This window comes from Salvia splendens, chromosome 10 (assembly GCF_004379255.2).
Source record: "Salvia splendens isolate huo1 chromosome 10, SspV2, whole genome shotgun sequence".
In the NCBI taxonomy this organism is placed as follows: domain Eukaryota; kingdom Viridiplantae; phylum Streptophyta; class Magnoliopsida; order Lamiales; family Lamiaceae; genus Salvia; species Salvia splendens.
In genome coordinates this window covers 6,030,373-6,043,663 of record NC_056041.1, presented here as the reverse complement: position 1 = coordinate 6,043,663, position 13,291 = coordinate 6,030,373, and the positions used below count along the sequence as shown (strand labels likewise).

General features: G+C 41.0%; 1 protein-coding gene across 3 annotated transcripts; it reads left to right on the top strand.

Moving 5' to 3' along the window:
* The first annotated feature begins 6,904 nt into the window (after window positions 1–6,904).
* Window positions 6,905–9,513, top strand: LOC121750667. Of its 3 annotated transcripts, XM_042145249.1 has the most exons (5): window positions 6,905–6,980; window positions 7,099–7,147; window positions 7,294–8,087; window positions 8,361–9,316; window positions 9,408–9,513. In XM_042145249.1, exons 4-5 carry the CDS (start codon window positions 8,364–8,366, stop codon window positions 9,478–9,480), a joined length of 1,026 nt encoding a protein of 341 aa, XP_042001183.1. In that variant the 5' UTR covers window positions 6,905–6,980; window positions 7,099–7,147; window positions 7,294–8,087; window positions 8,361–8,363; the 3' UTR covers window positions 9,481–9,513. The 3 variants fall into 3 exon arrangements, with proteins under 3 accessions (XP_042001183.1, XP_042001181.1, XP_042001182.1); XM_042145247.1 differs by lacking the exon at window positions 7,294–8,087; XM_042145248.1 differs by lacking the exon at window positions 7,294–8,087 and having other exon boundaries at window positions 8,358–9,316.
* The last annotated feature ends 3,778 nt before the right edge of the window (window positions 9,514–13,291 follow it).

The window sequence follows — 13,291 nt, the reverse complement described above, 5'->3', positions numbered from 1 at the left end:
TACTTCACAAAGTGGGTGGAGGCTGAACCATTAGCTACGATAACGAGCTCGAAGGCATTGGATTTTGTTTGGAAGAACATAGTTTGCCGATTTGGCATACCCCATATCCTCATTTCGGATAATGGGACTCAGTTCACCGACAAGACATTCAAAAATTGGTGCCAAGAGTTGAATATTCAACAGCGGTTCACTTCGGTCTCTCACCCACAAGCAAACGGACAAACGGAAGTAACAAACTGTATTTTGGTGAAAGGATTAAAAGCTCGGTTAGAACAAGTCAAAGGACAATGGGTAGAAAATCTTCCTCAAGTCCTATGGTCTTACCGAACTACACCAAAAACCTCCAACGGTGAAACTCCGTACAGTCTAGTGTACGGCACTGAAGCCGTAATTCCGGTTGAGATCGGCATACCCAGCCCCCGAACTCTTCATTTCTCAACCGAACTGAATGACGACGGACTGAGAGCCGAACTAGATCTTGCCGAAGAAAGAAGAGAATTGGCCTGCATAAAAGCAGCCAAGTACAAGGAGCAAGTAACCCGGTATTATAACCAAAGGGTGAAAAAGCTGCAGTTTCAAGTGGGAGATTTCGTATTAAGAAACAATGAAGTAAGCCGAGCAGAAAAGCTGGGCAAACTTGAACCCACATGGGAAGGTCCATATCGGGTGTCAGAAGTCCTGGGAAAAGGGTCTTATAAATTGACTCACATGTCCGGAGAACAAGTACCCCGAACATGGCACATTTCCAACCTCAAGAAGTTCTATTTGTAAGAGACAAAGTCCGGTTAGTCTCGTGTCTAGTTCGGTCCTAGGGGTATGTGCTTTCTTATTTGTCTTGTTCTTTATACTTGTCGTTTTTTAAAAGGTTAAAATCTTTTTCGTCCTTTTTATTTGTCTCTATGTGCGTTTTGTCTTTATGTGCGTTAAGTCTCTATGTGCGTTTTGTCTCTTATAAATATTACTGAGGTATATTGATCTTCAAAGGCTGATCCCCTTTTTAGATCAATTATTAAAGACAATTGTGAGTCCAAGCTTCTAAGGAAGATACAAGACCACAATTCAGCTTAAGAAACAAGCAGTTCGTCTGAAACGGACTGCAACAAGCCGAAAACCACTTCGGTCAACCAGGGAAAGTCCAATCCAAGCGATAAAACTCGCCAAATTAGGACACAAAAGGAAAGTCCAATCCAAGCGATAAAACTCGCCAAATTAGGACACAAAGGGAAAGTCCAATCCAAGCGATAAAACTCGCCAAATAAGGACACAAACTAAGTCCGGTCAAAGAAGAGTTTTCTTCATAAGACCGAAGACGAGTCCGGTCAAAGAAGAGTTTTCTTCATAAGACCGAAGACGAGTCCGGTCAAAGAAGAGTTTTATTCATAAGACCGCGGACGAGTACAATAAATGAAATAAAAAATCGATGAACTGTAAATACGCAGTGATAGAAGCGAAATGAAAAAATTTCATTTATTAAGTCTTGTTCGGCATACAATTTCGCTGCCCTACGAGAAGGCGTTACACCATTACAAAGGACTATTCTACTGTCCACGGTTGCTAAAGTTGAGCCACCTATCCAAAAAATCCTCATGATGCTGAGTTCGGGTGTTCCGAACAGTTGAAGAATAAGTAGGTCGACGAGATGCTCTGATCGACCTACCGCCCCTTCCCTGAGTCCGGGAAGTTCTAGCACCTCGGCGGCAAAGAGTCTCTTCACGAAGCATCCGCTGATCTTGCTCACTCATAATCACAACTCCTCTACGAACTTCAGGGCGTTCTCGTCTTGACATTTCCGGTTGCTTCGGAGTCCGTTGCTGACTTGGAGTACGTTCTCGTCTTGACGTTTCCGGTTCATCCTGAGTCCGTTGTTGGTTTGGAGTAGAATCTTGAGCAAGTGGATTAGAGGTTTGAGTTGGGGTGTGAGCATCTGTTGGCGGGAAACGCCTAAGGAATCTCTCGATTGAGGGACGCCGGGAAAGAATGATGTCGTACCGAGAAGCCAAGCGCCGCAATGACTTCACAACTTGTTGGCAAGCCGAGCTCTCCAGCGCATTGCTCTTCCGGAGTACATGAAGCTCCTCCCACAGTTCATCAACTTGATTCTGAACTTCAGATATGGTCATTCCCCCGCGCCCGCAGATGAAATCCTCATATGCAGTCCTCTCAGCGATGACAGTGTTCAGCTCGGCATCCAGATCTTTCTTTATGGACTTTAAGTCCTTATTGTTGGACTCCAGCTCCACTAACCGAGCCAAGAGTTCGTCATACTTCACCTGGTCATCTATGGCTTTTTTCTCAGCTTCGTTTAAAGCCGAAGAGTATAGCCGCTTCCAGTGAAGTACCTCCAGCTCCTTAGAGTTAAGAATACAAAGCAGCTATGTCAGTTCGGCATTTCAGTTTACCGAGCAGGTAGTAAACCACAACAGGAGTAAAAGAGATTACGAAAAGCTATAAAGAAGACACGAGTGTAGAAAGAAGAATTTTTTTCATTCACAAGAAAAAATTTTTACACAAGGAGGGCTTCAAGGCCATTTTACAAGGAGAGAAAGAAACTAAACTAAGAGAAGGGAGACGAAATCATACTCCGCCAGTTTCGTCTCCGGTTCCTCTGTGGGTTTCAGCCTCCTTCTCCTTGTCTACTTCGGCTTCAGCCTCGGCCTCCCTACTCCCTCCAGCCTGCTCGGTGTCCCCATCGCCGATCTGCTGCACCTCCTGCTCGGCAGGCCCGTCGCCGGCCTGCTGATCCGTCTGCTCGGTCTCCTTGCCGGCCTCGTTTTCCTGCCCACCCTCTTCGTTAAAGATTGAAGTGGGTGAAACAGGTCCCAAGGAGGCAAAGATGGCCTCCATGTTCTCGTCCCGGTCAGCACGGCAGTTACGGACTCTTTCAGCAGAGAGCAGGACTGAGGAAGAAGCAAGCTCCTCAAGGAGCGGCAGACTCTGGAGACGAGCTGAAATCTCTCGGCCATACAGCGGCAGGACGACTTCGGGTCCCTGCTCAGCGTTATCGGTCATCAATTTCAGCAGATCACCGATAAAGGCTGAAAATTGATGGCTCAAAAAGAGTTTCTCTGCGAAAACACGGAGAGCCTCCCCCTGAGCAACCACGGCGGCAGCCTCCCTCTGTTTAGATTGCTCTCTCTGGATGATGAGCTGGTTTTTGGCACGCTGAGCTTCATCCTGAGCCGAGATCCTAGCGGCCCTTGCCTTCTCAAAGTCTGCCCGAGCCTGTTCGGCCTGGTGACGAGCAGCATTCAACTTCCTCTGCATCTCAGCATAATCGTTGGACGCTTTGGAGAGTTCAACGGCGACGAGCTTGGAGAGCATATTGTTCCTCTGAAAATGGAAAAAGGAAAAAGTCAACAGAGGGGCCACAAAAAATATAGGAAAAAAGCAAGGCCAGAAAATCAAGAAGAGAATTCACCTCTACAAAGTCCGTTGGCCATGCAAAAGGCTCACAGACATGTTCCGAAGGGGCCGCCAAGACAATGTCTTTCTCCGGCGCTCTTGGGGGTTTCTGAATCTTCCCCTTCCCCTTTGCCGAAGTCGACTCCGGCTTTTTCGGATCCGAAGACTGACTCGAAGAGGTCTTCTGCCTCTTCGGATTCTTCTCGGCATCAGACGCCGAGCTGGTGGCTCTCTGTTTCTCCGGCTCCTTGGATTCGGAGGATTTGCGACCTAGCCTGCTTAGCATGTTCACTGCCAAAAAGCGAGAAAACAAAGTTAGTTTTCGCCGCTAAAGCAGTAAAGCATAAAAAAGAAATCCTCACCCTCAGTCTCTTCGTCCGAAGACGAGGAATCGAACACGAAGTCACCCTTGACGAGCTCAGATTCCGAATACTGTTTCCTAATCATGGGAATCTTATTGAGCTCGCCCTCGAGCTCGTCCAACGGTTCTACCCGAGGATGAGGAATTACGGACTTCGGCCCTCTCCAGGAAAAGTCCGGAGCCGCTGTCCTATTGTAAAAAAAGAAACGATTTTGCCACTTCGGCCATTTGGTTTTACAGAATGCTCGGAAGGGCTGTAAAGGGATCAAGTAAAACCAGGATCCCTTCCTCTTAAACTGGAAGAAATTAAGGATTGCCCTCAGAGACAGATCCTTTCCCAATCTACGCAGTTCGGCAGCAAAGGCCGATAAGTTCCTCCAAGAATTCGGAGTCACTTGACCTAAAGGGAGTTGAAAAAAATCAAGAAGCTCTACAAAGGCAGGGGGAAGAGGGAAACGAAGCCCGCATTCCAAGCAGGCTTCGTAAACGGTGGCATAACCCTCCGGCGGCGAGTTAGCCCTATGAATGTCGTCGGGAATCACTACTAACCCCCCAGGAAGAAAATATTTTCTGTGTAAGGATATCACAGTATCCTTACTCAAAATGCTCGGAAAATATTCTACCGTCTTCTCCCCGGACTTCTTCCGGCCAGAAGACCCCTTACCCCCCTTCCTACCGCTACCTGATTCAGAAACAGATTCAGAAGAAGAAGACATGATTCTTACTCTCTGATGGTCGAAAGTCTGAAGAAAGTCTTGAAGAAGCGGAAGAAAATTTTTCGAAAAAGGGAGAGATACAGAAGAAATAATCGCAAAAGTGTTTCCAATGATGAAAGGAAATATTTATCGGATTCGCAAAGGCATTTCAAATTCGTCGCACCGTTTCAAATCCCACTTTTTCTGGATTCTCTGGCCGGATTTGCTGTCACATTTAATGCAGACACGTGCGGAGCACGTCCCCTGACGCCAGCCTCCCCCTTACACTTATCCGAAATGCCGAAGTGATTCACTTCGCTTTTCGGGGGGGGTGGTGATGGGATACGAACTAAACAACTAAACAATAATTGCGAGCCCAATAGCAGTGACGGCCCATCAGCCCAAAACCCAAGAAAGAGTATCAGTTCGGCACAACCAAAGAGTTCGGTCACAGCCTATAGCTCGGTAAAAGCCGACCAATCGAGCTCAACTCTCAGATCGGCACAACCAAAGAGTTCGGTCACAGCCCATAGCTCGGTAAAAGCCGACCAATCGAGCTCAACTCTCAGATCGGCAAAAGCTGATCGGCAAAGTTCAGCAGTTCGGTCTCAGCAGTTCGGTCTCAGTATTCGACCGAACAAGGAGATAGTGGACCCATGCAGGATCTCCACGACCTCCACTACACCCACGATCTATTTAGTGGTATTAAGCAGTTATCAACCCCACTACCAGGGCTGCAAACCACGATCTTAGTTCGAATGTATAAATAGAACATAGATCAGATAGACGAGGGTTAAGCTCTCCAGATCCTGAATCTTATAGCAAATCAGTATTGTAATCTGTAATCGAGAACCAAGCAATACAAATTTGCCCTCTCTTCTTCCCGTGGACGTAGATTTACCTCAGTAAATCGAACCACGTAATTTTCCGTGTTGTGATCATTTATTACTTGCATTTATTCCCATCAAAATTCGCCACATCATCAAACATATATGTAGGCGTATTGTGTATGTGGCTATGTGCAGTGTGATAGTATGGGTGTTTATAAATTTTCATGACATGCAAAAGCATGTATGAGTAGAGGTAAAGCAAAAGTCTTCTCCTGCAACTAGCTTGTGGGCTTTAATTAATTAACTGTTCAATCTTTAATTAATCAAAGCTTATATATCCAATATTTTACGTATGAGTATGAGTCAGTGCATGTGTTTGTGCTGTAGTGATGGGGTTTTTGAGTATGAATAGTAGCGTGACCCTTTGTGAACACAAAGGTAAAGTGTTATATTATCATTTAGCCACTCACTGTTGCAACGGGCAATCACCCTTTTTCTCAATTACTTCAAAGTTCTGTTTGTTTTTTTTGTTTTGCAAGTTGTCTAAAATAGCTTCGCCGCCGCACGTTTACTTTCTTAGAAATGCCAAGAAATGAACTCAATTCTTCACATTTCCCATGTTCGATATGCAAGAATTATTTCGGTTCAGCCCGCATAAATGGGCAAGGGCCCGCGGACAGTCACTGGTGGACAGTCACTTCTCAACCAATGTTGAAGGTGTCTTTGCGGCTGGGGATTGCCGACGCGGACAGTCACTGGTGGTCTGGGCAATATCTGAAGGCAGGCAAGCAGCTGCACGGGTTGACCAATATCTCCTTGGAGATGAGAATGACGGCACTGATGGACAGGAAGGACTCACAAAGCAGCAGCAAGACAACAGGAGGCAAACTGTGAAGACATAGTCTGCTTGTGATATCCGATAAGCTGAACTGTGTTGTCAGAAAGCTACTAGTTGGAGTGGTCGCTCTATGAATTCAGAACTGCAGATGATCCAAACTAACCAGAACAGATGCTGAGGGATGGGGGTTTTGAAGGGAAGGAGGAGGAATGCTTATGCAGTGGTGTTTATAAGTTGGAAATATTATTGTAACAGAGTGGAAGGAACTTTTTTATTATTGAAGCATATGAAAGGTTTAAGGTTGACTGATCATGGTTCAGGTTTAAGTGCTAGTGATTTGCCGCAAAGCAAACATGAAAGGGCACCTGTCCCAGAAGATTTACCCAATAAACTGGTTCACACAACAAAGAGTAACCCAATATGTTCACTTTTGGAAGGCGTGTATGGAGCAACTATGTTGTCTGAAGGAGACTTTTGAAGTGCAAAAAATTAAAAACAAGAAGATATGGTGCAAAGCAGAGCACAATGAAATACACAAAAAATTTCTCTGAATTCGGAATTTAGAATACACACCACTTCTACAAGAACAATTTTTTGTTCAGTTTTACGACTTATTTGAAGTAGCCAGTGGCACAGTAATCTCTCAAGAGACAGGTGTCCAATTGAGTCAACTATCCTCAGAAATAGACCAATCACAACTCGACACGTGCACAGTAAAAGACGTCTGAAATTTACCCGTATTTATACCCATTGTTACCAAGCCAAGCACAAAACAGAGCGGGAAAGGCGTGACGAATCCAACAGCAGCTCAGCGAGGAAGCTTTGCCTTTACTCGGCTCCCTACTCTCTCTAGGGTTTTTTTTTATCTCTCTAAAACTCTTACCTCGTGCATAAATAACTAACGCTTGCCTTCATTTTCACGCTTGAGTATCATTTCCGCGGAGATCTGAGTATTTTGTCCTTCCATTGCAGGCGCATTTCTCCCTCCCGTGCTCTGTCTCGCCTCTCATCGCCGTTACAGGTGAAAATGCGTTTCGTTATATGCAGATCCTGGTTTCTTACTTTGTTTTCGGATTATTCTTATTCCTTTTGGTTTTTTATGCAATCGATTGTGTTGATTGTACGCATTTGAGCTTGTTCAATTGATTTAATCCGTGTATGTTGTAGATCGGTCGGTATAGATCGTCGATTGCTTGAGTTAGCTAGCGGCGCGAACATTGTGTGTTGTGTTTTATGATTTTTTATGTGAACGAGTGTGTTCTCGCCGTTGCATTTTGGTCGGTGGTGCGTTAGATGGAACAGCACTTACTCTTTGTAAATCGCTCTGTTGATGGATTTTTATGCTTTGTGATGCAACTCTAATCATAAAAAGGCTGGAAAAGTAACGGTGTGGACTGTGGAAAGCTCATATGCTTTTAGTTGTCAGTAAACTGATTGTAATTTGTAGTTATACTGTATTGTTTTGTTATTTGTCATCATATCAGTGTTCACTAGTTTGTGAATGGTCTCGCTGCATGTGTTAAAGCAAGTGTATGGAGTATTTTTTTTATGTTTGAGATTTCTTTTTTTATTGATAGTATTGCTAAGGTATGAGCATATTGCATTGTTTTTGGTAAAGTTGTCGATATGTCACGAACATTTGACCATTCACTCCATCCCCTAAACCAGCATGAAGCTAGTTTGTGTTCATGTTGTTCTGGCCGGTTCTGTTTGGGAGATTGCACAAGAAAAGCATTTATTTTATGAATCCATGCACTAATAGATAAATTTATTATATTCCATTAAAGGGAAAAAAATCATTATTGGGCCCTTCATAGAAAACAGAACAACTACGCATTCACCATTCAGCTTATACCCAAATCTCGAACACTATAACCCTACGCATTCAGCTTAAACCCTACGCATTCAGCTTATACCCAAATCTCCATTCACACTCTCAGTCGACCATTCTAGCTTAGAAGGTTAAGTTTTCAATCCTTCTCTTCCCCTTTTGCTGCATTATTGTGGAAATTGTTGTTGAAGATGGAACTGTGATTTGAGTTGAAAGTAATTGATGATTGGTAGTGGTAAATAGAAAGGAAATGGTGTGGTTAGTGAATGGAAATTGGTGTGTATTTTAATTTTGTCTGCTTAATTATTGAATTTGTGTGGTGTTTTATCAGTGAATTGATTAAGATTTATGACCCAATTTCACTCATATTTCATCTTCATATGTGTTGATTTCCATTCAGCAGCTTATGGGGCCTGGTGTGCGCTTCACGGTGTTTAAGTTTAACATGCCGTGTTTCCAGATCTTTAGTTTCGAGGAGGTGGATTTAAAGGATGATACTGATCTTGTAAAATCTGGAATTCCTGTTGTTTGTTGTGATAAAGGAATTGTGAGTAACTACTTTCCGATTATGCCTCAATTATGCCGTGTCGGTGGTGCCTTGTTCATGATGCAGACCCCAAAGTCGGGTAGGTCCAAATTGTTGTGGTCTGCACCGTCACCACCAGTGCCCGTTGGTTCTACCTGGACTTGTTGCGCTGCTTTGGATTCAAGGCGATTATTCCCCACGATAGTCCCGTTACGTGATGGCAGGATATTCATCTTCGGGGGCACTCCTCGTCTAAGAGGTTGGATCGAGATCTACGACCCGCAGAAAGGCGAGTTTGACCGGAGGAACATTCCTGAGCTGTTCTTTGACTTTATTGCCTTCTCATCGGCTGGCTTTGAGTGGGACAACAATTTGGTTATGGTGCTGTTGTTACCTGATACCTTGACATCTTACTTTCCATCACAATTCAGCGGACCAATTCTCCTCTCGTACAACGTGGAAACAGACATCTGGGAATACTTCGAAATGGAATTCCCCAAATCTGAACTAGAGCAGAGGAAGATCATATATGTGGGGGGAAATATCCTATTCCTTATCGACCAAGCATCTGGTTGGTTAGTCTACCATCTCATAGACAAAACAGTGGTGGCGAAGGTGGACGTGATGGTTGAGGATAAGGAAGGGAGAGTGATGCAAGCTTTGTACCTCGGCAACAATGATCAAAATACTAGTTGGATCTTCCACATATTCGTGGAAGAGGAGACTCGAACTAGAATTCGTTATGCCAAGGTCGAAGTTTCCCAAGCGGATTACACTGCTACAGTTCAGTTGAGCTGTAATCTGGGATTTGGTTTCTATTACGACATTTATGTGTGAGCCCCTTGTTCGTTATGATCTATATGGTTTGAATTGAATCTGGAATTTCTTTATAACTAGAATTGAAATGCTCATTTTTGTATGCAGCATTGCCGATGAAGGGAGCTGCGAAGAAGGACCCGTTGAAAGAGAAAGAGGAGGATCAGAAGTGAAAGCATGAAAAAGAGGAGGATCAGTAGTGAATGAAAGCATGGCTTCTTGCACATTGAAGATGATGAACTAACCTACCGTATGTGCTTGTGTAGTTCAATTTAGTTTTGTTTTGTTTGGATTGACTAATGGTGTAATTGTTGTTTAGTAAGATGGTTGTGATTGAATTCGAGGCATCATGCTGAATGTCGCTTGTGTTTGTGCATTTGTTCTTTAATGCATTGCTTGCAGTCTTCTTATCTGTTCCTCAACTCTTCCATCCCTTCCTTCCTTCAACTCTTCTGATCTTGGATTTTAGCAAAATATATATATATATATATATAGGTCCATGATCAATTGAGATTTTTTAGGCTAATTGAGAAATGAGATGCAATCTCAGCCACTCATTTTTATTAAATGAGTAGTCCAGAATTTGCCACACAAAAAATATTTTTAGATTAATTAATTATAAAAGGACAGAATGGTAATTTCATATTTTAATTAGGGATTGTGAGGGTGCTGGTGTGTGTGCTTCGAGATGTTGGCTTCAACAATGGTGGCTTCCAGCGCTTTCAGAGAGCTCCCGATCTCCGCGAAGAGCTCCGGCCGATCGTTGCAACAGATCGACAACTTGATCTGCTCCGATCCGTCTTCAATCTGATCGACGATTACCTCGTCGATCTCGCTCGGCACACCGCTGCTGATTTTGCTCGCCTCCTTCGCCCTCTGCCGCTGCTCCTTCACGTGATCCACCACGTGCCCCAATGGCGCCGCCTTGTCCATCTATATTGATCGGAATCGGTCAATTCAGTGAGAATTTTGATTCGATTCGAGAGAGACAGAGAAAGAAGGGAAAATACCTTTTCAGATTTAGGGATGAGTTTGCGGAGAGTTGAGCGATTTAGGGATGAGTTTGCGGAGAGTTGAGCGTTGATTCTGTCTCTGCGGCGTTTCTCGGATGTTGTTTATTTGTTGAAAATCTGCGGCATTGGCTGTTGGTTTTTGGGTGAACAAATTTGCTGTTGACATTATATTGAAACTTCAGTTGTAGACATTTGCTGTTGACATGTTGAAATGTAGGAGATGCTGGTTTGTTGACATTGTGAATTGATGATGAAAATTTAGGATGACATTTTGTAGGTACCTTTGGAGGTCTGTTGACATATTGACATTTGCGTTGCTAGTGACATTTCTTTGAAATTTATGAATACATTATGTGATGTTTTTTGCTGACATTTGTGGAATTAGCATGAGAACATACCTTGAGCTTCGTAAGACAACTCCATAAAATACCAATTTGGTAGATGAGATTGTATAGAATATTGACATGTCATGTCAACTACGGTACATATCGTGTCAACTACACGTACAAGCTATGTCAACTGTGTTACAAGCCATGTCAACTACACGTACAACCATGTCAACTACACATAGAAACCATGTCAACAACAATTATAAGTCATGTCAACTAGACATACAAGCTATGTCAACAATCCGACACATTAAAACATGAAATGACACTTATACCCCCGTGTTGACATAATGTGATAGCTGTTGACATTTCGTTAATCTTGTGGATTAGTGGCTGAGATTGCATCTCATTTCTCAATTTAGCTAAATAATCTCAACCTAACAGGACCATATATATATATATATATATATATATATATATATATATATATATATAGAGTTGTGATCATATGATAACCCATAATTTGTGTGATAACCCTATAACCAAATCTGGACCACATATATTTTCTAATCTTGTGGATGAGATTCAAACTTAGATTTACTTCATAAAAAAAGCGCAGAGGGTAAATATGTTATTTCCCTTATTTAATTTCTGAATTTTGCTCCATTCTTTCATTCTCTCTCAGTTCGATTCTCTCCTCTTTCTCAGAGATTTTATTTTCATATTCCTCTTCTTAGCGATTTTGTTTCCAGATTTTCTTCCAGGAAGATGTTTTCAATTTTGCATTCAACATAGCATCGAAATGGAAGTTCAATCGGGTGGCCGAAATTCATCATCAGCTCCGTCGAATAACGGAGATCGTCGGAATCCGATTCGGTATTCTCACTGCAGCTGTTTCAGGCGGTGTTCGTCGCTGTTTTTTGCTGCTTCTAAATCTGCTGCTGCATGATTGACTTTGATCTGAACATGAATCTTTTATGATGAATGTTGTTGGATCCTTTCTTTGCATTTATTTTTAATTTTGGAAAGATTTTGAGATTGTACTGGTTTCTTTCAATTGAATGAGCCGCAGCATATTATCCAACCAAAGAAAAACGAGGCAAGGATAAATAAATTGAAGTAATCATACCTTTCTAGCGTGAAACTTGTTCGATCGAGGGAGAGGGAGAGGGAGAGAAAGAGCAGCAGCGGCAGCAAAGACGGACATGGCAGAAAATGGGTCGGGTCGGAAAATTGGAAGAAAACCGGCCCAGTAGAGAGAGATAAAAGAAAACTCAAAACAGAGAGTTTTAGTCAGAGAGAATAACTGATGGATAAGAGTTTTAAACCTATCATTTTGAATAATAAAATAATACTTTTGCATCATAAAATGATAGTTTGAGGGGCTAAAATAATTGTTTCAGATGGTAAAAGGATATTTTTGTTTAATAATGATAGTTTTAGATTTTTTGGATGATAAAATAATACTTTTGCATCATAAAATGATACTTTGAGGGGATAAAATGATAGTTTCAAATGATAAAATGATACTTTTGTTTAATAATGATAGTTTTAGATTTTTGGATGATAAAATGATACTTTTGCATCATAAAATGATAGTTTAAGGGGATAAAATGATAGTTTCAAATGATAAAATGATACTTTTGTTTAATAATGATAGTTTTAGATTTTTTGGATGATAAAATGATACTTTTGCATCATAAAATGATAGTTTGGGGGGATAAAATGATAGTTTCAAATGATAAAATGATACTTTTGTTTAATAATGATAGTTTTAGATTTTTTTAATAAATATGCGTTCAATTAACAAAATATTTATTATAGGTTCGTGTATTTTTTTAGAAAAAAATACGAGTTGTTAAAGTCAATTTTTTGGTATACTTCATGTAGTACATATGTGAAAAAACAGAATTTTCGACATTTGTAGGGAAATAAAATATTTAGTATGGTGTTTGATTTGAAGAAAAATTTTACTACATAAGTTAAGAAATGTTCTTTTGGGTTGTCAGGAATAGAATAATCAATAATTGTTGCGACATATAGGTTTTGGTGGTTACGTGATAATTTTGTGTTGTTTATGTTATGGTTTGGCAAAATACAAATGTACAATAGTTGGGATGAATTGTTGTTTTCGACATGGTTGCGACGAATTTTTAATTCCAAATGTTTTTTTAGATTTTTGGATGATAAAATGATACTTTTGCATCATAAAATGATAGTTTGAGGGGATAAAATAATAGTTTCAAATGATAAAATGATACTTTTGTTTAATAATGATAGTTTTAGATTTTTTTCGATGATAAAATGATACTTTTGGATTATAAAATGATAGGTTGAGGGGATAAAATGATAGTTTCAAATGATAAAATGATACTTTTGTTTAATAATTATAGTTTTAGATTTTTGGATGATTAAATGATACTTTTGCATCATAAAATGATAGTTTGATGGGATAAAATGATAGTTTCAAATGATAAAATAATACTTTTGTTTAATAATGATAGTTTTAGATTTTTTGGATAATAAAATGATTCTTTTGCATCATAAAATGATAGTTTGAGGGGATAAAATGATAGTTTAAAATGATAAAATGATACTTTTGTTTTAAAATGGTAGTTTTAGATTTTTGGATGATAAAATGATACTTTTG